At 43.9% G+C, this 22,329-nt stretch overlaps 1 protein-coding gene and 1 long non-coding RNA gene across 2 annotated transcripts; both read left to right on the top strand.

The window, feature by feature from the left end:
- The first annotated feature begins 185 nt into the window (after positions 1-185).
- Positions 186-22,112, top strand: LOC133050582 (uncharacterized). The gene is made up of 3 exons (XR_009691646.1): positions 186-357; positions 19,064-19,177; positions 21,819-22,112. It is a non-coding gene; the product is annotated as an uncharacterized LOC133050582 (long non-coding RNA).
- Positions 5,145-6,619, top strand: LOC133050649 (actin, cytoplasmic 1-like). The gene has a single exon (XM_061134943.1). The coding sequence runs from the start codon at positions 5,160-5,162 to the stop codon at positions 6,498-6,500; it is 1,341 nt and encodes a 446-aa protein (XP_060990926.1). The 5' UTR covers positions 5,145-5,159; the 3' UTR covers positions 6,501-6,619.
- Positions 22,113-22,329: the final 217 nt, after the last annotated feature.

The following is a 22,329-nucleotide window of genomic DNA, read 5'->3' as shown; positions in this document are numbered from 1 at the left end:
CAACGGCCCCACCGCCCGCCCTCACTTCCGACTGCCGGACCAATTAGCGCCCAGCGCACAGGAAATGATGCTAGGAGGAGTGGGCGTGGTCAAAGGGTGGGAGGGAAGTATTGGGAGCTCCGAGCCCCTCCGCGAAAGGGGGCGTGGCCTCGCCCCCGAGGGGCGGGCTTTGTGATGCCTTCGCGGGCTGGCCGGGGAGATTTGAAAACTGGAACTAGCCTAGGCTTAAGTGAGAAACTTTTCCTGCATTTCTCGCTTTGAACTTGCTTACCTTGCCATGTTCCATTCTGTTGCCAAGTCTCCTTCAGGCTTCCTTGTCTTGCTGCAGAACCTGCGTGAGATGGAATTCTGTGCAAGGTATGTATCGTTTATCAAATGTCAAGTGCCCCTGTCTGAAAAATGAGCTAGTATCTATCTCACAGAATTGTTAGCGGAATTAAATGAGCTAACATTTACAAAATGTTCTGTCTGCTTCCCTTGTGGTTCAGATGGTAAAGATCTGCCTGCAATGCAGGAGACTCAAGTTTGATTCCTGGGTCGGAAAGATCCCCTGGAGAAGGGAATGGCAACCCACTCCAGTATTCTTGCCTGGAGAATCTCGTGGACAGAGGAGCCTGATGGGCTACAGTCCATGGGGTCGCAAAGAGTCGGACACGACTGAGACACTAACACACATAATTAGCCTACTGGTAAAAAAAAAAAAAAAAAAATTAATGCAGCCTTCTCCCCCTCTCAGTTAATCCCTTGGTCTCTATATCCCCTCTCTATGAGAGTTCTCACTTTATGTGCTTTGTTAAGTACCTCGTTTTAAAATAGAAGTTCAGATTGCAAGGATTGAAATTGAGGCTCTGCCATGAACGAGCTATGTAGATTTGGGCAAGCTATTTAACCCCTCTGTGTCTTAGGTTCCCCTCTGAAAAATGGAATTAATAGTTCAATAAATGTTAACTACTAAAGTTATGTTTTTTTCTGTTGTTACCTCTGTGCTTTCATTTCTCACCTTAAACTCGACTGAAATAATGACAAACATGTTCATTTCTTTTGAATTCTTTTTAGCTGACCTTCTCTTCTTTATTCCTCTCATCCCTCTTCCCTGTCCTTCCCAAACTAAGATAAAAACCGGCTTGCTACACCCATCACTCACCTTCAAAAGCCATTCTTCAGCAGTTCTTTCTCTTTCCTCTGCCTATACCTTCCTTTTTTTATTGTCTACCATCGAAAGAAATGTATCAATGATTTGGATCATCTCACTAAGGTCTCCATTTCCTGCTTCTTGTTTAATAGTAAAGTAGGCATTATGGAAATTTTAAAAAAATAGCATTATTCCAAGAGAGTGGACATAGATGGAGATTCTGTGTCTTAAGAAATGCCCAAGATTTAGATGGGTCAGGTAGAAATTGTGTTTTGCAGAATACTAAACCACATGATAAACTGTCCTTTCACATGTTCATTATTCAGTGTAATTAGTGTGATGCTAACATTCCCATCCAAATAAGTAGGTAAGTTTATTTATGACTACCGTTAAATACAATAAGGTCAAAAACATAATGTTATGAATGACATTTATTGCCATCTAGTCTGTGGTTACAGATTATAATACTAACATTATCCGTCTGTTTGATAAATTTGTGCCATTGTTCACATATTGACAAATGTGTGACTGGATAGAAAAACTTCCCTCAGTGTAACTAAAATCTGTTCACACATTCTCCTGGTTTTGAATCGTAATGGACAGCACGAGGTGGCATTGAGGAGCTGGTGAATCAACATGTGCATTAGATGTCCATAACTCCCCTTTGGCCCCTTTACTGTGACCCTGTCCCTGAATGGGAACATGGGAATTACGTTACCTGCTACCCTGATGGCCAGTTACTGATAGTAATGTTCACCCTAATTCAAAATGCATCTAATATGTCTGTTTATCTGTACAAAATAAACTTAAAAGTTTCTGCTGGATAGAGATATTTTAAAAAGGCTGAATTGCCTGAAACTATTCTACACTTAGTCCTTGAAAGGAAAGTTATGACCAACCTAGATCGCATATTAAAAAGCAGAGACATTACTTTGCCAACAAAGGTCCGTCTAGTCAAGGCTATGGTTTTTCCAGTGGTCACGTATGGATGTGACAGTTGGACTGTGAAGAAAGCTGAGCACCGAAAAATTGATGCTTTTGAACTGTGGTGTTGGAGAAGACTCTTGAGAGTCCCTTGGACTGCAAGGAGATCCAACCAGTCCATCCTAAATGAGATCAGTCCTGGGTGTTCTTTGAAAGGACTGATGTTGAAGCTGAAACTCCAATATTTTGGCCACCTGATGTGAAGAACTGACTCATTGGAAAAGACCCTGATGCTGGGAAAGATTGAGGGCAGGAGGAAAAGGGGACGACAGAGAATGAGATGGCTGGAGGGCATCACCGACTCGATGGACATGAGTTTGAGTAAATTCCGGGAGTTGGTGATGGACAGGGAGGCCTAGTGTGCTGCGGTTCATGGGGTCGCAAAGGGTCGGACACGACTGAGCAACTGAACTGAACTGAACTGAACTGATTCTACTGGTAAACAGTGTCTGAAAATGCATTCAATCAATTGCAATTTTTTCCCCTTCACTGGAAAGTAGTAAAAGTGCTTAACATTAAGCATTTATAAGGTTTGGGTTTGTATGCACTAATGTTGAGCTCTAAACATGAAAGAGCAGATATCATTACCTGCTGCTTTGTATCTAAACACAATTCCGTGAGGGATGCACTGTACCCTCATGAAAAAAATTCAGAGTTTATAGTAAAGCAATCCTGGGCTTGAATCACATCTCTGGTGGTTACTAGCTGGCTAGTCATGGTAGATAGGCTTCAACTCTGTCATTCTAAAATTCTGATTTTATTATAGCATTTTTGTGAGGGTTGAAAGACCAGGGTGTTTTGTAAGGACATCTCGGTTTTTAGTTTCATGCTCTTGTGTGTCACGCATAAAGTGTTAATAGCGACTACTGATAGCATTCACCTCACAATTTCCTTTATGGCAAAGACAGTGACTGGGAATAAATACCACTGTTTTACATGTAACAGGAATCTTAAACAGAGAGAATCAGATTTAATTGTTTCTTCTGAAAATTGAAGATTCCTCCCAGGCCCTTACTATCTCCAGTAGCTGTTGTTGAGTATCATAGTTGTATAGCATCTTATTTTCAAAAATGTTTTCAGAAAAATCATGTCCAAGTGGCATAAAATTGTGAGCACACAGCACTCTCTTGAAACCATATTGCTGACACAAAAGAGCCACCAATTCAAAGGTCACTCATCTTTAGGACAGTGTTGTGATATTTATTTTTCTCCCCATAGGATAAGCTTTGTAAATTACATAGTCATAAACTTGTGTGGTGTCTTTACTGCCGTTAGACCTGGTGTGTTTACTCCATCCATATCCTTCCTACTGATCTGCTCCAGATCCGAGTTCACTGGCAGTGTCTCCTATGTACTGAGTCCACTTATTCTTCAGTGCTCTCTGCATTGCCTCCTCTGCAACCACAGCACAAACTAAAGTTATCTTTTGGCTGAGACAGTGCCATTTCCTCACCTGGGACTTAGAAGAAGATACTGTTGTCCTTCTGTCATCAATGCCCATGATGCCAGAAGCCCAGATTTCTCTATGAAGGTATTACTACTAAGCTGAGAGAATATTTAGCTGAAGTTTTATCCAGAAGCCCAGGAGAACCTTTTTTTGTAAAGCTATAGGTGAACAATTTTGAGCATCATTTTGCGTGTAAGATGAGTGCAATTGTGCAGTAGTTTGAGCATTCTTTGGGATTGGAATGAAAACTGACCCTCTCCAGTCCTGTGGCCACTGCTGAGTCTTCCAAATTTGCTGGCATATTGAGTGCAGCACTTTCACAGCATCATCTTTTAGGATTTGAAATAGCATGACTGAGTGACTCAACTGAACCGATAGATGAACAAAAATTCTAACAGTTGCAATCATGCTACTGTTAGCATGATTATTATTATTAGCATGCTAATCATTGTGCCAGAGAAAATTTTATTAGGTAAAGCAACTTATTACAAGGGAAGAAAATTATAATAATTTAAAGATTCCCTATATATTAGTTTATTAGCATCCCCCCTGCAGTTGATTTTTATCTTTTACTTAGCAGGGTCCTCTGGATGTTGCTCACAAGACATCTATTGTCTGCCCTCTGATGAACTGGATTTGCTCTGGTATGAACTGTACACTTGGGAGTAGTATTGAGTGGAACAAGGAACTGTTAGTTCCAGGCTGTGTTCACCTATAGCTTTACTCTCCTGGGTTTCTGAATAAATCTTCAGCTAAACATTCTCTCAGCTTAGGTAGTAGTAATACCTTCATAGAGAAACCTGGGCTTCTGGCATCATGGGCATTGATGACAGGACAATATTAGTAGTAAGCATGTGGATTCTGCATTTAGACTGCTTGAATGTGAATCCTAACTTTGTCACTAACTAGCTGTGTGTGATTAAAGGATGGCTCATTCTACATTTTAACAAGGATAAATAAAAATCTATTTGCTGTACTTTAAAAATGGTAAACTAGCTTTCCCAAAGCATTTCTTGTAAACATTTTTTCCAAAAGTGATTAAAATCGTACACATATTCCCCATGAAGGATTAGCACACATGGCTTTCTCATTCAAAAAAGATAAACACCTGGTCATAAACAAGTTTAGAAAAGTTCCAAAGGTTATAAACAAGTTTAGAAAAACTTCCAAAGTCATAAACATGTTTAGGAAAGTTCTCCAAAGTTCTGGAATATATTGATGTGGAAATGATGTAACTATGATATAACTATATATAATAATGCATATGTAATAATGTAATGGCTTACGTGACTTTGGAGTTCCCTCGTGGCTCAGAGGAGAAGGCAGGGGCACTCACTCCAGTACTCTTGCCTGGAAAATCCCATGGACAGAGGAGCCTGGTGGGCTGCAGTCCGTGGGGTCGTGAAGAGTCGGACACGACTGAGCGACTTCACTTTCACTTTTCACTTTCATGCACTGGAGAAGGAAATGGCAACCCACTCCATTGTTCTTGCCTGGAGAATCCCAGGGATGGGGGAGCCTGGTGGGCTGCCGTGTATGGGGTTGCACAGAGTCGGACACGACTGAAGCGACTCAGCAGCAGCAGCAGCAGCTCAGATGGTAAAGAATCTGCCTGCAGTGCGGGAGACCTGGGTTGGGAAGATCCCCTGGGGGAGGTCATGGCCACCCACTCCAGTGATCTTGCCTGGAGAAAACCCATGGACAGAAGAGCCTGGTGGGACCGCCGAGACCGCGTCCGCTCCGCCAGCACAGGCCTCTCGCCTTGGCCGCTCCGCCTTCGCCGCCAGCCGACACCGCAACCAGTTCGCCACGGATGATGATATTGCTGCGCTCGTGGTCGACAACGGCTCCGGCATGTGCAAGGCCGGCTTCGCGGGCGACGATGCTCCCCGGGCCGTCTTCCCCTCCATCGTGGGGCGTCCCCGGCACCAGGGCGTGATGGTGGGCATGGGCCAGAAGGACTGCTACGTGGGTGATGAGGCTCAGAGCAAGAGAGGCATCCTGACCGTCAAGTACCCTATCGAGCATGGCATCGTCACCAACTGGGACGACATGGAGAAGATCTGGCATCACACCTTCTACAACGAGCTGCGTGTGGCCCCCGAGGAGCACCCCGTGCTGCTGACCGAGGCCCCCCTGAACCCCAAGGCCAACCGTGAGAAGATGACCCAGATCATGTTCGAGACCTTCAACACCCCCGCCATGTACGTGGCCATCCAGGCTGTGCTGTCCCTGTATGCCTCTGGCCGCACCACCGGCATCGTGATGGACTCCGGTGACGGAGTCACCCACACTGTGCCCATCTACGAGGGGTACGCCCTCCCCCACGCCATCCTGCGTCTGGACCTGGCTGGCCAGGACCTGACGGACTACCTCATGAAGATCCTCACGGAGCGTGGCTACAGCTTCACCACCACGGCCGAGCGGGAGATCGTCCGAGACATCAAGGGGAAGCTGGGCTACGTTGCCCTGGACTTCGAGCAGGAGATGGCCACTGCGGCCTCCAGCTCCTCCCTGGAGAAGAGCTACGAGCTGCCGGACGGGCAGGTCATCACCATCGGCAATGAGCGGTTCCGCTGCCCCGAGGCTCTCTTCCAGCCTTCCTTCCTGGGCATGGAATCCTGCGGCATTCACGAAACTACCTTCACTTCCATCATGAAGTGTGACGTCGACATCCGCAAGGACCTCTACGCCAACACGGTGCTGTCTGGCGGGACCACCATGTACCCTGGCATCGCGGACAGGATGCAGAAAGAGATCACTGCCCTGGCATCCAGCATGATGAAGATCAAGATCATCGCGCCCCCTGAGCGCAAGTACTCTGTGTGGATTGGCGGCTCCATCCTGGCCTCGCTGTCCACCTTCCAGCAGATGTGGATCAGCAAGCAGGAGTACGATGAGTCCGGCCCCGCCATCGTCCACCGCAAGTGCTTCTAGGCGGACTGTTGGCTGCGTCACACCCTTTCTCTTGACAAAACCTAACTTGCGCAGAAAACGAGATGAGATTGGCATGGCTTTATTTGTTTTTTTTTTTTTTGTCTTTTTTTATTTTTTATTTTTTTGGCGCTTGACTCAGGATTTAAAAACTGGAACGAAAAAAAAAAAAAAAAACTGGAACGGTGAAGGTGACAGCAGTCGGTTGGATTGAGCATCCCCAAAGTTCTACAATGTGGCCGAGGACTTTGATTGTACATTGTTTTTCTTTTTTTTAAATAGTCATTCCAAATATCGTGAGATGCATTGTTACAGGAAGTCCTTTGCCTTCCCAAAAGCCACCCCGCTTCTCCCTAAGGAGAGGGGGCCAGTCCTCGCCCAGTCCACACAGGGGAGGTGATAGCATCGCTTTTGTGTAAATTATGTACTCCAAAAAAATTTTTGTTTTTAATCTTCGCCTTAATACTTGTTCTTTTTGTTTGTTTTATTTTGAATGGTCAGCCATCATGGCCCCCTTTTTTTGTCCCCCAACTTGAGATGTATGAAGGCTTTTGGTCCCCCTGGGAGCGGGTTGAGGTGCGGAGGCAGCCAGGGCTCTCCTGTACACTGACTAGAGACCAGTTCAATAAAGTGCACACCTTAAACACACACACACACACAAAAGAAGAGCCTGGTGGGCTACAGTCCATAGGGTCACAAAGAGTCAGACAGGACTGAGCGGCTAAGCACAGCACAGCAATCAGAATAGGGCTGATGCTGCTGCAGACCAATAGTGAGGCAAAGCCTGAGGGCTCAGCCTCCCTAATCAGAACAGTGTGCCAGCCAGCCAAGCCTTGATGAACACTGATTCTGCGAGAATAAGCGGCACCCAAGGGAGTGAGAGGCACTAGTCCATCCTGGAACAGGATTCCACCCACTTCTCCTCTTGCCTGCTTGCACTGTTTGGCTGGTTGAAGGAAATAAATGAGTAGAAGCTGTTTGAGCTAAATGGTATGTGTGTGTGCAGTTTCTCTGGCTGTTGCCCATTCCTTCATACCTTGCTTTTGTTTTGATGTTGCTCAGAATAAAACATTGAATAATCCAGAAGTTATTCAACGTCTGTAGACCCATCTGCAAGGTGGGGATATTAAGAGTTGGGAGAAATAAATGAGTTAATATATGCCAAATTGCTTAGAACAGCTTCTGGCACTTGCTAAATGCTATGTAAATGTCAGCTCTTATTATCAAAAACTGGAGAAGGCCTCTGGTATGGGACATTAAAGGTTACCTGGGAGACAGGACTGGTTTTGCCTGCCCAATTACAAGTAGGTTCCTTTTCACCTGCTAATGTTGATCTCTAGCCTCTCATACGTCTCTTTTCATAGTATCTTAAAGGAAAAAAAAGCTTGGAAACTGGAAAAGAAGAGGGAAATCTTCCCTTCTGGATGTAGTCATGATGTGGGGGAGGTGGAGATTCTGCAAAGGAGGGCTCCTCAGTGTGGAAGTTTGCATGTTTCTCCCTCCAAAGATTCTGCCCACAATACTGAGAAACTACAGAGCCGGAAAAACCATAGTCAACTCCGGGAAACCCACATAGCCATAGTTCCTGGAGTCAGTGAACGTTTGCTACAATCTCCCGGAGAAGATGCGGTTACACAATGAGTCACCAAATACATGAGAAGGACCTATAGCCTGAGAGAGAAAAAGCCAACCCAACAAATGAAAGGCCGTATATCAGAGAAAGCATAGAACAATCCAGCATTTATTTTTCTGTCTATATTTGGGACTTGCAGTAGGCCAAATAATAGCACCCCAAGTATAGCCATGCCCTGATCCTGGGGATCTGTGAATATGTTACCTTACATGGCAAAGTGGATTCAAGGTTGCAGATGGAATTAAGGTTGTTAATTGTTATAGCAGCAATAGAAAATGAATAAAGGGCTTTGGAAAATCCGGTGATATGAAGCCCCTGGCTTATTTTTCCATGTGACAATAAACTGGATTTGCATAGTTCCTGCTACTTGGTATTGTGAGAGGGCAATTATTCTCTACCATTCCTTTTAGTGATTGAGATCTAGATGACTTTACTCAGTAGACCTTGGCCCCTATAGGCTCGAAAGTGTTTTCTAGGTGCCAGGTGCCATGCCAGGCAGAGATTATCAAAATGAATTGGACCTGGCTCTACACATTGAAGGTTTATGGTCTAGTGGGGGAGACAGATCCATCAGCAGATGTGAACACAATGTGAGTGCTCCAAGGCCAGTGCATCTAGGGTACTAAGCAGCATGTAAGTGATAGCTTACAGTGAATGGTGTCTGATTTGTGATCTCTGAATAGAAGATTTACCTTCCAGACCAGGGACCAGGTTGTCTGATCACTCAAGAGCTTATGTGTAGCAGAGTTTTGTTAAAGTGAAAAAGGGCAGAGAAAGCTTCTCACATAGACATCAGAAGGGGAATGGAGAATGCCCCCATCCCTAGTGTTAACAAGGGAGTTATATACTTTTTAAATTAGTTATTACACTAAATCAAAAGAATGTCTCAAGGTTGTAAAGATCTCACTAGACTCACTCCCATAATGGACATTTTAAGATAACAGGATTAGCCAGAAGGTTTTCAGGAAGGAGAAACTGTCCTCAAGCAGGATACATTATTGTAATATAATCCTTAGTACAGAGTTTAGACTGAGTTGTTTGTTGTGTAATCATCAGTTCTAGGCTTAAAGAAAAAAACATTTTATGTGGCTAAGACTAAGGAATATAGAGAAAAAAACAAAAGGATGATTGTCCTTTCCTCTTCCTTGAGAATTCCAGACCCCTATTTCCTCCTTGAGGCTTCCTTGGTGGCTCAGATGGTAAAGAATTTGCCTGCAATGCTGGAGACCCTGGTTCAATCCCCAGGTTGGAAAGATCCCCTAGAGAAGGAAATGGCAACCCACTCCAGTATTCTTGCCTGGAGAATCCCATCAACAGAGAAGCCTGGCAGGTTGCATTCCATGGGGTTGCAAAGAGTTGGACATGACTCAAGCAACTAACATCATCTCATCCTTGAGAACCCCAGACCCCTCTCTCCTTGGGGGCCCAAATTTCTTGTCAACCTGCCTAGGAATTGACTCTCTTATTCCCCCCTTTTCTTTTAGGAGAATTACATTGCCACGGGAAAGGAGCATCATTTTCATTGCATAACTACTTCCTGCTGTTGAGGGGCATCATCCCTGAATTGTTGAGGCAACATATTCTCCTAACCCTCATATTGAGGGTCTTTGATCCAGGGGTACCAAGTAATAGTTTGAGGAGGTTGTGGCACTCATAGGAGCTTGAACAACCATTTATAACTTAAAAGCTTTCAGATGGTTAGAAACAAACCCCATTATACAGTTACAGATGTAAGGCAAAATAGTCATTAAACCAAGTTAAAACATAATCAAAATTAAAAGTCACATTATGTCCATAGTTACATCAGTCCATCTTAGGCTTGTTAGATGTCATCACAGAGTTGAAGAAAGTCCTTTCCTTTAAGTGGAGAAACCCACCATGGGAAGTCTTCAATTGGTGAGGAGGGGAGTGCTCCGCCGACCCAGCAATTAGACCGATTGTGGAATGCACCGTAGGAATGAGTCCAGGACAGGAAGTCGCTGTCTTGAGGGTCAAATGGCACACTCATGACTTTTGGAGTCAGCAAAAGCAAGCCCACCTAGATTCTCAGGCCCATCTTGGTTCCTGGCTCAAATAGCAGCTTATTTGACTCAAAGGCTGGGTCAGGAGTTAGCCTCCCAGTAATGTCTGTTGAAAAGCTAAAAGCTGAGTCACATACTTAATTCTAAGGCTTCAGGATCTATGGAAATATCTGTGCACAAAGACAGTCTGCCTTAGAGACAGTCCATTCTTCTTAGGGGCAGTTCAAACCCTCATTAATGGTATGGGTAAAACTTTAAACTAACTGTCCTGTGTTTCCTGAGTTAGCTTACACAGATGCCTCTTAATAATGTCATTAGCCTTTTCAACTTTCCTGAGGATTGGGGTCTCCAGGAACAGTGTTAGTGATATTCTATTCCTAGAGCTTTCAACACCCCTTGAGTTACAGCAGCTTTAAAGGTGGAGCACTATTGCCTTAAACTTTAGAGTTTAAGATCCCACCTACATCATGAGAAGTTAGTACAATAACATTTTGCCCATTAGTAAACTTATGAGCTTTAGGCATTAGTAACAATTACCCTTATTCCGTGTGGCCATAGCCTTTTTCAGTAACAAACTAAACTCTGATCCTGTGAGACAGCTAAAAGTTGGAGCCTGTAGGAGAGAAGTTTCAGTTCAGTTCAGTTGCTCAGTCGTGTCCGACTCTTTGTGACCCCATGAACCACAGCAGGCCAGGCCTCCCTGTCCATCACCAACTCCCGGAGTCCACCCAAACCCATGTCCATTGAGTCAGTGATGCCATCCAACCATCTCATCCTCTGTCGTCCCCTTCTCCTCCTGCCCTCAATCGTTCCCAGCATCAGGATCTTTTCAAATGAGTCAGCTCTTCACATCAGGTAGCCAAGGTATTGGAGTTTCAGCTTCAACATCAGTCCTACCAATGAACACCCAGGACTGATCTCCTTTAGGAATGGACTGGTTGCATCTCCTTGCAGTCCAAGGGACTCTCAAGAGTCTTCTCCAACACCATAGTTCAAAAGCATCAGTTCTTCGGTGCTCAGCTTTCTTTATAGTCCAACTCTCATATCCTTACATGACTACTAGAAAAACCATAGCCTTGACTAGATGGACTTTTATTGACCAACTAATGTCTCTGCTTTTTAATATGCTGTCTAGGTTGGTCAAAACTTTCCTTCCAAGGAGTAAGCAGCTTTTAATTTCATGGCTGCAGTCACCATCTGCAGTGATTTTGGAGCCCAGAAAAATAAAGCCTGACACTGTTTCCAATGTCTCCCCATCTATTTGCCATGAGGTGATGGGACCAGATGCCATGATCTTAGTTTTCTGAATGTTAAGCTTTAAGCCAACTTTTTCACTCTCCTCTTTCACTTTCATCAAGAGGCTTTTTAGTTCCTCTTCACTTTCTGCCATAAGGGTGGTGTCATCTGCATATCTGAGGTTATTGATATTTCTCCTGGCAGTCTTGATTCCAGCTTGTGCTTCCTCCAGCACAGCGTTTCTCATGATGTACTCTGCATATAAATTAAATAAGCAGGGTGACAATATACAGCCTTCCTTTTCCTATTTGGAACCAGTCTGTTGTTCCATGACAAGTTCTAACTGTTGGGTCCTGACCTGCATACAGGTTTCTCAAGAGGCAGGTCAGGTGGTCTGGTATTCCCATCTCTTTCAGAATTTTCCACAGTTTATTGTGATCCACACAGTCAAAGGCTTTGGCGTAGTCAATAAAGCAGAAATAGATGTTTTTCTGGAACTCTCTTGCTTTTTTGATGATCCAGCGGATGTTGGCAAGTTGATCTCTGGTTCCTCTGTCTTTTCTAAAACCAGTTTATATAAAGGCTAGGCAAGTTCCCCATAACCCGGAATCCAAATGCAGCAATAGCCTGTAATGTCCAAGAATTCTCTCAATTTTCTTAAGGTCATATATGACTTGTTTAGGAATTTCAGACAAAGTATAAGGATTAGGCACTTATTTGCATATCTTGAACAAGTTTCCATGTATTATTTGACTTTTTTCACACCCAAAATAGGAGTGTTGTATGGACTGTTACAGGGAATTAATAGCCTCTGTTCTTTAAATTTTCAATGATGGATTTTAACCCTTCCTTAACCTCAGCCTTTAGTGGATACTGCTTTTGAAATAAGTGAGGGTCTTTGAGCTTGATAACGATAGGAACAGTATTTTGTGCTCAACCCACAGTTTTTTCATCAGCCCCCCACTGTAGGATTTACACTTTCTTTAGTTAAAAGAGCAGGTTCCATATTCATGAAAACAAAGGCCCGGACCTTGCTCAGTATATCCCTCCTCAGAAGGGGTGAGGGAGACTCCAGCACAACCAGAAACTCGAGAAAATAGCACAAAGTCCCAGTTGCAGCTTGAAGGATGACTGAAATGATAGCGTTTGGCTCGTCCTGACAGTCCCATTAGTGTAGTGGATCAGGAGGAATGCGGACCAGGGGTTTCAGTGAGCCCAGAGAAAGTTGCCCCAGTGTCCAAAAGAAATCCATGGATTGGCCCCTCACAGTTATTCATACCCGGGGTTCCTCAGGTGTAATTAGGATGGGAGCTTGTGTGGCGATGCCCAGGTACCTTCAGTCCCAATTGCCTTGAGAGTCTGACCCCTGGGGCCTACACCTTGGAGGGCAGTCTCTTCACCAATGAGGTCCTTGCAGACCAGACATGGAGCTGGGGGCGGCTTAGATGCTTGAGGGCAATCCCACTTGAGGGCAATTCCGCTTGAGATCCCCCTCCTTCCCACAGTAATAACAAGTCCATCCCTTTTCACCTGGGTCCCTCTGGGCATTTTTTTTTCAGGCTGTTTCAGAGCAGGTCTAATAGCCATTGTTGGGCTGTCAGTCTTTTGTCTGGTTCATTTTTCCTATTTTCATCCTTATTTTCCCTACCATAATATACTGTCTGAGCCAGCTGCAACAGTTTTTCTAAAGACTGATTTGGTCCAAACTCCTGTTTTGGTAACTTTCAGCAGATATCTGAAGCCAACTGAGTGAGAAATCTATTTTTTAAGATCATTTCTCCCTCTGTAGTTTCAAGATCAACGTTGGTATACTTTCGGAGAGCCTCCCATAGTCTATCTAGGAATTTACCAGGAGTTTCCTTCTCTCCCTGTTCTACGTCAGCCAGCTTAGCATAGTTTAAAGTCAGTGCGCGCTCGCTTGAGTCCTTCAAGAATACATCCAGCAAAGTGACTCTGTTATGGGAACTGCTTGGCTCCCAGTAGGGAGGAAGACTATTTCATGTTCCTTCTTTCTGCTTACCTTTAAGCCATTCATCTCCAAAAGTAGTAGCTTCCCCCAAAACTCAAGCTCTGGAGTCAGGAGTCAGCTTCTGTCCCAAGACATGTATTGCAACTATCCAAGTAAGCTCATAAAGTAAAGTTAGTCCCATAAAGGATTTGATGTACTTTTTGGATCCTCTGAATAGTCTCAACCACATTTGGGACTGTTTGAGTTTCTACCGAGACTGAGGCAAACCCTTCTGGAAGGGCACCCTAATTCTCAACCTGCTCAGTTGGGAGCTCCAGATACAGGGGCAAAGTAAGAGAACAGGAGGCAGCTGTAGGTTTCACACCCAAATCTGAACCCTTAGGACACAAGTCTGGCATGTCGCGCAGAGAGATAAAGAGCAACATATATGGCACTTCTACCCATTTCTCTTGTTTTCCGCGGAACCAGTCTAGCTGCAAAACAGTATCATAATTAAGAGACCTTTCAACAGGCCAGCGTTCCCCATCTTCTAAAGGATCCTGTGGCCATTCAGTATCACAGAAGAAGATCAAGAGTGTCTTTTTTAAACTCTGGGGGTCAAACTTGTCCCAGTTTTTCAAATACATTTTAAAGAAGTGGTTCTGGAACTGTTAGCTCCTATCTGTAAGAGAGAAAAAAGTGGCATCCACAGCCGTGGCTTCTTTCCACCAGAGGCATCCTTCCCTGCTCAATATGGGGATGTAGACAGACTCCACCAAAACTTTCCTTCCCTGGCTGGACTTAGTCTCTCCCTTACTGACACAGGCATCTTCCTCGTCCCTCCCGGTTCTACCACTGGGGTGGGGTGGAGATGCACCAGGGGTAGACTTGATGGCATCCCAGATTGATTTCCAGTTCCTTACCACCAGGACCTTGTTTGATTTTCATGCCTCCTCTGATGTCACCCCGAGTGCAGCAGAGTAGCTTTCCTGGAATGTTTCCTGGGACTCCTAGGGGAAGCATCCGTCTTTCCTGTGCCTATACACATTCCTGAGTATAGTCCTGACCGCAGGTAGAAGCGGTGAGTCATTGCCACATCAGTATATGTGATAGCAAAAGGGTTGACCCGTGAGGAAAAAGTGATTTTTTCCTCAAGCTACTAGGGCCAGTCCTTCCAGTTCATTTCCACAGATACCACAGAAAGAATATCTAGGGAGTTGAGACAGAAGCCATCAGAGAGCCTCCTCTGGCCTGCTGAGAGCTAGCACTACCAAAGGAAGAAGCCCATTGCACTTCCAATCTGACCAGGTCCTGCAATTCCCGATCTGTGTCTTCAAAAACCTCATGTTCACCAGCAGTGCTTCTGTCCACATAGATTGGAGGCACAGCCGTGACAAAGACTCACTTTCAGGTGGCTGGCCCCGGAGGCAGGCAGCCAAGAGAATGACCTCTCGCCTGAGAGACGTTCCTGGAGCTAGAGTTCCGCCTCGCTCCCAGACGTGCTCCCAGCAAATCTGGGTTCCCTGTGACTACCAAGCTTGAGGTCTAAGTAAAAGTACACAGTAACTGCATGGATCACAAGTCCCTCGAAAGTCTTTGATCTGACAGATTAAGTTAGTAGTTCTCATTCCCCACACAATTATGAAGTGGTCAAAGAGACCGGGAAAGGATGACTGAGAAAGGAAAGTTCGGTCCACACGCTTTGCCCATCTCTGGCCACTCCCCTCGCAGGGAGGTTGAGTGTCTGTTGGCATTGGCAGGTTGGTATAAACCCCCGACAAGACTCCCCTTTTGGGGGCTGCCTTCAGTCATTACGAGGCACCTCAAAATCACCCAGCAGGGCTCATCACTTGTTTCACACATGGTGTGTCGTTCATTCACACAAGCACACCAGAGAGTAAAGTAAAGCAGAAAACATGTATATTCAGAAAGCAGAGAGGCTAGAGCTCTGGGTGTTCTCACCTTGTCCTGAAGATCCTGGATGAGCCCCCAAGATGATACTTTACGGTGAACCATGTCGAATTCGTGATTTCCGAAGAAGATTTACCTTCCGGACCAGGGACCAGGTTTGATCACTCAAGAGCTTTTGTATAGCAGAATTTTATTAAAGTGAAAAGGGACCGAGAAAGCTTCTGACATAGACATCAGAAGGGGGACGGAGAATGCCCCCATCCCTAGTGTTAGCAAGGGACTTACATACTTTTTAAATTAGTTATTACACTAAATCAAAAGTATGTCTCAAGGTTGTAAAGATCTTATTAGACCCTCTCCCATAATTTACATTTTAAGATAAAAGGATTAGCCAGAAGGTTTTCAGAAAGGAGAAACTGTCCTCAAGCAGGATCAGTTCGGTTCAGTCGCTCAGTCGTGTCTGACTCTTTGCGACCCCATGAATCGGAGCACGCCAGGCCTCCCTGTCCATCACCAACTCCCAGAGTCTACCCAAACCCATGCCCATTGAGTCAGTGATGCCATCCAGCCATCTCATCCTCTATTGTCCCCTTCTCCTCCTGCCCCCAATCCCTCCCAGCATCAGGGTCTTTTCCAGTGAGTCAACTCTTGGCATGAGGTCGCCAAAGTACTGGACTTTCAGCTTCAGCATCAGTCCGTCCAATGAACACCCAGGACTGATCTCCCCTAGAATGGACTGGTTGGATCTCCTTGCAGTCCAAGGGACTCTCAAGAGTCTTCTCCAACACCATAGTTCAAAAGCATCAATTTTTCAGTGCTAGCTTTCTTCACAGTCCAACTCTCACATCCATACATGACCACTGGAAAAACCATAGCCTTGACTAGATGGACCTTTGTTGACAAAGTAATGTCTCTGCTTTTTAATATGCTGTCTAGGCTGGTCAAAACTTTCCTTCCAAGGAGTAAGCAGCTTTTAATTTCATGGCTGCAGTCACCATCTGCAGTGATTTTGGAGCCCAGAAAAATGAAGTCTGACACTGTTTCCACTGTCCCCCCATCTGTTTCCCATGAGGTGATGGGACCAGATGCCATGATCTTAGTTTTCTGAATGTTAAGCTTTAAGCCAACTTTTTCACTCTCCTCTTTCACTTTCATCAAGAGGCTTTTTAGTTCCTCTTCACTTTCTGCCATAAGGGTGGTGTCATCTGCATATCTGAGGTTATTGATATTTCTCCTGGCAATCTTGATTCCAGCTTGTGCTTCTTCCAGACCAGCGTTTCTCATGATGTACTCTGCATATAAGTTAAATAAGCAGGGTGACAATATACAGCCTTGACGTACTCCTTTTCCTATTTGGAACCAGTCTGTTGTTCCATGACAAGTTCTAACTGTTGGGTCCTGACCTGCATACAGGTTTCTCAAGAGGCAGGTCAGGTGGTCTGGTATTCCCATCTCTTTCAGAATTTTCCACAGTTTATTGTGATCCACACAGTCAAAGGCTTTGGCATAGTCAATAAAGGAGAAATAGATGTTTTTCTGGAACTCTCTTGCTTTTTTGATGATCCAGCGGATGTTGGCAAGTTGACCTCTGGTTCCTCTGCCTTTTCTAAAACCAGCTTGAACATCTGGAAGTTCACAGTTCATGTATTGCTGAAGCCTGGCTTGGAGAATTTTGAGCATTACTTTACTAGCATGTGAGATGAGTGCAATTGTGTGGCAGTTTGAGCATTCTTTGGGATTGCCTTTCTTAGGGATTAGAATGAAAACTGACCTTTTCCAGTCCTGTGGCCACTGCTGAGTTTTCCCAATTTGCTGACATATTGAGTGTGGCACTTTCACTGCCTCATCTTTCAGGATTTGAAATAGCTCAACTGGAATTCCATCACCTCCACTAGCTTTGTTCGTAGTGATGTTTTCAAAGGCCCACTTGACTTCACATTCTGAGGATGTCTAGCTCTAGGTGAGTGATCATACCATCATGATTATCTGGGTCATGAAGATCTTTTTTTGTACAGTTCTTCTGTGTATTCTTGACACCTCTTCTTTATATCTTCTGCTTCTGTTAGTTCCATACCATTTCTTTGCATCTTTGCCTGAAATGTTCCCTTGGTATCTCTAATTTTCTTGAAGAGATCTCTAGTCTTTCCCTTTCTGTTGTTTTCCTCTATTTCTTTGCATTGATCCCTGAGGAAACCTTTCTTATTTCTCCTTGCTATTCTTTGGAACTCTGCTTTCAAATGGGAATATCTTTCCTTTTCTCCTTTGCTTTTTGCTTCTCTTCTTTTCACAGCTATTTGTAAGGCCTCCTTAGGTCATTTTGCTTTTTTGCATTTCTTTTCCATGTGGATGGTCTTGATTCCTGTTTCTTGTACAATGTCACAAACCTCCATCCATAGTTCCTCAGGCACTCGGTCTATCAGATCTAGTCCCTTAAATCTATTTCTCACTTCCACTGTATAGTAATAAAGGATTTGATTTAGGTCATACCTGAATGGTCTAGTGGTTTTCCCTACTTTCTTCAGTTTAAGTCTGAATTTGGCAATAAGGAGTTCATGATCTGAGCCACAGTCTGCTCCCAGTCTTGTTTTTGCTGACTGTATAGAGCTTCTCCATCTTTGGCTGCAAAGAATATAGTCAATCTGATTTCAGTGTTGACCATCTGGTGATGTCCATGTGTAGAGTCTTCTGTGCTGTTGGAAGAGGGTGTTCGCTATGACCAGTGCATTCTCTTGGCAAAACTCTATTAGCCTTTGCCCTGCTTCATTCTGTACTCCAAGGTCAAATTTGCTTGTTACTCCAGATGTTTCTTAACTTCCTACTTTTGCATTCCAGTCCCCTATAACAAGAAGGACATCTTTTTTGGGTGTTAGTTCTAAAAGGTCTTGTAAGTCTTCATAGAACCGTTCAACTTCAGGTTCTTCAGTGTTACTGGTTGGGGCATAGGCTTGGATTACCGTGATATTGAATGGTTTGCCTTGGAAATAAGCAGAGATCATTCTGTCATTTTTGAGATTGCATCCAAGTACTGCATTTGGGACTCTTTTGTTGACCATGATGGCTACTCCATTTCTTCTAAGGGATTCCTGCCCATGGTAGTAGATACAATGGTCATCTTGAAGCTAGGATCTTATTATTTGAGACATGGCACCATCCCTTCCTTGAATGCCCATGCAGGGCTGGGTTATCAGAGAGTCAATCCCTAGGCAGGTTGGTAAAAAGTCCAGGCATCCCTGAGGAGAGAGGGGTCTGGGGCTCTCAAGGAGGAACAAAGGGCAAACATTTTTTTTTTTTTCCTTCTTCTACATTCCTTAGTCTTAGTCACATAAAATGTTTTTTACTTTAAGCCCAGAACCGATGATTACAGAACAAACAACTCAGTTTAAACTCTGCACTAACGATTATATTACAACAACAATGTTGTAATTACAATTGTACAACAATTACATTGTTGTAATTACAACTCCTTAGCCCACCAGACTCCTCTGTCCATGGAATTCTTCAGGAAAGAATACTAGAGTGGGTTGCCATTACCTTCTTGAGGGGATTGTCCCAACCCAGGGATCGAACCCACGTCTCCCACATTGCAGGCAGATTCTTTACTGTCTGAGCCACCAGGGAAGTCTGCCATCTTCTCAATAACTCTACTGTTATTAAAGGCATTGCACAGATGATAAAGGGAAGAACTGAAAATTTAGGTTGCTTGCCCAAGGTCACAGGACACTTAATAGTGTGGAACCACCATTTGAAGCAACATATTTTGGCTCTGGCATCTGGGCTTTTAACACCTACCCTCTTCTATGTTCTGTAATAACTCCAGGACCCTTGTTTGGACGCCAGGAGTTAAATTAATGCCTGTCCACTCTGTGAAACCCAGGTCTCTTCTGGAGCTTTCTCTGACCCCGATTTGCAGAGATATGACTTCTTTTCACAGGTAAAATGACTCCCTGTAGCCCCATTGTTTTTACTGGAAATAGCTTCTAAGAAGTGGCTGTGGGGAATTCTCTAGACGTCCAGTGTTTGGACTCCATGCTCACGCTGCCAAGGGCCTGGGTTCAACCCCTGGTCAGGGAGCTAGAATCTCACAAGCCATGCAGCATGACCAAAATTTTAAAAAAAGAATTAAAATAAAATAAATGTTTTTAAAGAAATTGTTGTGCTTCAAGGAGACATAGAAAGTAGCTAGACAGATAGGTGAAAAAAGAGCAAGGGAATCCTTGACCTCTTTTTCCTCTGTATATGTACTTCTGAGTCATTCCATCATACCCATCATGCTATTAATAATAATACTTGTTAGGCAGTCACTTTTTATTGAGACATTTAAGGTCTGTCAGGTTAGTTTTAGTAGTCATTAAGCTCAACCACAGTGAATCAAGCAGATTTTATTAATACCAGGTTAACCAAATTCTTCAATGTCATCTATCCATCCATCTGGTCATTCATCAAATACTTATATGTATCAAATGCCAGGCACAGTTTTACATTCTGAGAATATAACCATGAACAAAACAAAAAGTCTTGTTCTCATGAAGCTTACATATCCACCGAGAAGACATAGACAATAAGCAAATAGGTAAAAACCTATGGCTTGTCAGGTGGTGATAAAAAATAAGAAACAGAAAAAACAGCTGGGGAAATGTGTGATAAAAATAAGGGTCATGATTTAAAGGAGCAAGCCTGGCTGTATCTGGGGAAGAGAGTTTCAGGGAAAGGGAACAACAGATACAAAGGTCCTGGGACAGGAAGCAGTTGGCTTGTTCAAGGAACACCAAGGAAGTTCATGTAGTTGGAGCAGAATGAATGAGGAGGTGAAAAGAAATGAGGCCAAAGAATAACAGAAGATTGGATTGTACTATAAAGTCGTACTGAAATGAAAGTCACTCAGTCGTGTCCGACTCTTTGCGAACCCATGGACTCCACAGTCTGTGGAATTCTCTAGGCCAGAATACTGGAGTAGGTAGCCTTTCCTTTCTCCAGGGGATCTTCCCAACCCAGGGATCAAACCCAGGTCTCCTGCATTGCAGGTAGATTCTTTACCAGCTGGACCACAAGTGAGATGGGTGGCCATCGAAGATTTTGAGCAGAAGAATGGCTTTATCTCACCTACATTTCTAAAAGCTTACTCTAGTTCAGGGGTCTCCAACCTCCGGGATCTAATGCCTGATTATCTGCGGTGGAGCTGATGTAATAATTATAGAAATAAAGTGCATAATAAATATAATGTGATTGAATCATCCTAAAACCTCCCCCACAACTTGATCCGTGGAAAAAATTGCCTTCTGCCTAGCCAGTCCGTGGTGCCAAAAACATTGGGGACCACTGCTCTAGCTGCTGTATTGAAAACAGATTCTATGGTGGAAGAGACCATTAAAATGTAAGAGATGGTGGTGACAAGAAGTAAGAATGATGCCAAGGGTTTACCTGAGCATCTGGAAAAAAGAGAGTTGCCATTTATTACCTGGGGGACTATTTAGAGAGATCAGGAGTTTGTTTTTGGACTTGTTAAGTTTAAACTTGCTGTTTGGCATACAAGTTTAGACAGTTGGGTATATGAGTCTGGAGTTGCGAGAAGTCACAGTGAAGATACAAACAATGGAGTCATCAGCATATGGACAATTTCTAAAACCATAAAACTAGATGAGATCACCAAATGAGTCACTAAACTGGAGAAGAAGTCCAAGGACTGAAGCCTCAAGGCATCATAATTCTACTGCTGAAAAGCAGTCAATGGAGTAAGAGTAAAACTAGTAGAATGCAGTATTCTGGAAACGAATGAAGAAAGTGATTCAAGGAGGAATGTGTGTGCTAAGTCGCTTCAGTCATGTCTGACTCTGCGACCCTGTGGACTGTAGCCCATCAAGCTCGCCATCCATGGGACTCTCCAGGCAAGAATACTGGAATGGGTTGCCATTTCCTTCTCCAGGGGATCTTCCTGGCCCAAGGATTGAACCTGCATCTCCTGTGTCTCCTGCATTGCAGATGGATTCTTTACCACTGAGCTGTTGCGGAAGTCCTATACAATCAATCAAATGAGAGGCCTTAGTTCCCTTGTGTCCGTGCTTTTTGCCAAGTTACTTTGTAAATACTCCCCTTAAAGATAGAGCATATTCACCAGCTCTCTGATTTGGTGCTCAAAGGCATGATTTTCTTTGGCTGGCAGAATGATGGTGGAGGTGTCCATGCCAGTTCTGAGCCTAGACCTTAGAGGCATCCTGTGTTTGCACTTGCCTTCTTGAAGTGTATGATCAGCAAGAGAGAAACATAACCTAGTTAGCACACTGGTCCAAGAAAGTTTAGAGACTTCTAGAACAGATCTGAACCCATCCTGCTGCTTGGAGCCCACCCAGCCCAGCTGAGCCAAGCCTAGATCAGAAAACTCATGTGATTCACAGATGAATAAGCAAAAATGTTTTAAACTCCTAAGTTTGGGGGTGGCTTGTTATAAGTACTCTTGTAGCCATAATTGAGATAAAGGAAGACAGGGAAGGAGATGGTAAACTGGGTCAAATACAACTGACAGGACAAGTAAGATCAGGATTAAGAACTGATGATGAAATTTTTTTTTTTTTTTTTAGCCCCCGCCCTGATGATGAAATTTAACTACATGGAAGTTACTGGCAACCCCGAAGAGCGGTTTTGTTGAAGTGTTGAGGTGATAGGTTCAATAGAGTGTGGGGGAAAGGAAGGATGGAAGAGAATGACCGTATTTACACCAAGAGGGAAAGGGGAGATGGGATGAATTGGGTGATTGGAATTGACATATATACACTACTGATACTATGTATAAAATAGATGACCAATGAGAACCTACTGTATAGCACAGGAAACTACCCAGTGCTCTGTGATGACTTAAATGGGAAGGGAATAAAAAAAATGAGGGGATATATGTGTATGTATAGCTGATTCACTTCACCGTACAGCAGAAACTAACACAATGTTGTAAAGCCAATATACTCCAATAAATGTTTTTTTTTTTTTTTTGAAAAAAAGTAAAGGCAATTTTAAAAGGAAACTTTAGTGCCAAGAGAAGAAGAAGAAGAAAATAGCAACTGGAGGGAGGAGTTAGGGTCAAGAGACGGCTTTTTT

This window comes from Dama dama, chromosome 32 (genome assembly GCF_033118175.1).
Source record: "Dama dama isolate Ldn47 chromosome 32, ASM3311817v1, whole genome shotgun sequence".
NCBI lineage: Eukaryota > Metazoa > Chordata > Mammalia > Artiodactyla > Cervidae > Dama > Dama dama.
This window is presented reverse-complemented; position numbering and strand designations above follow the sequence as displayed.

Excerpts from the sequence above, each read along its gene's own strand:
- LOC133050649 (XM_061134943.1), top strand. The coding sequence starts at position 5,160 with ATGGTAAAGAATCTGCCTGCAGTGCGGGAGACCTGGGTTGGGAAGATC.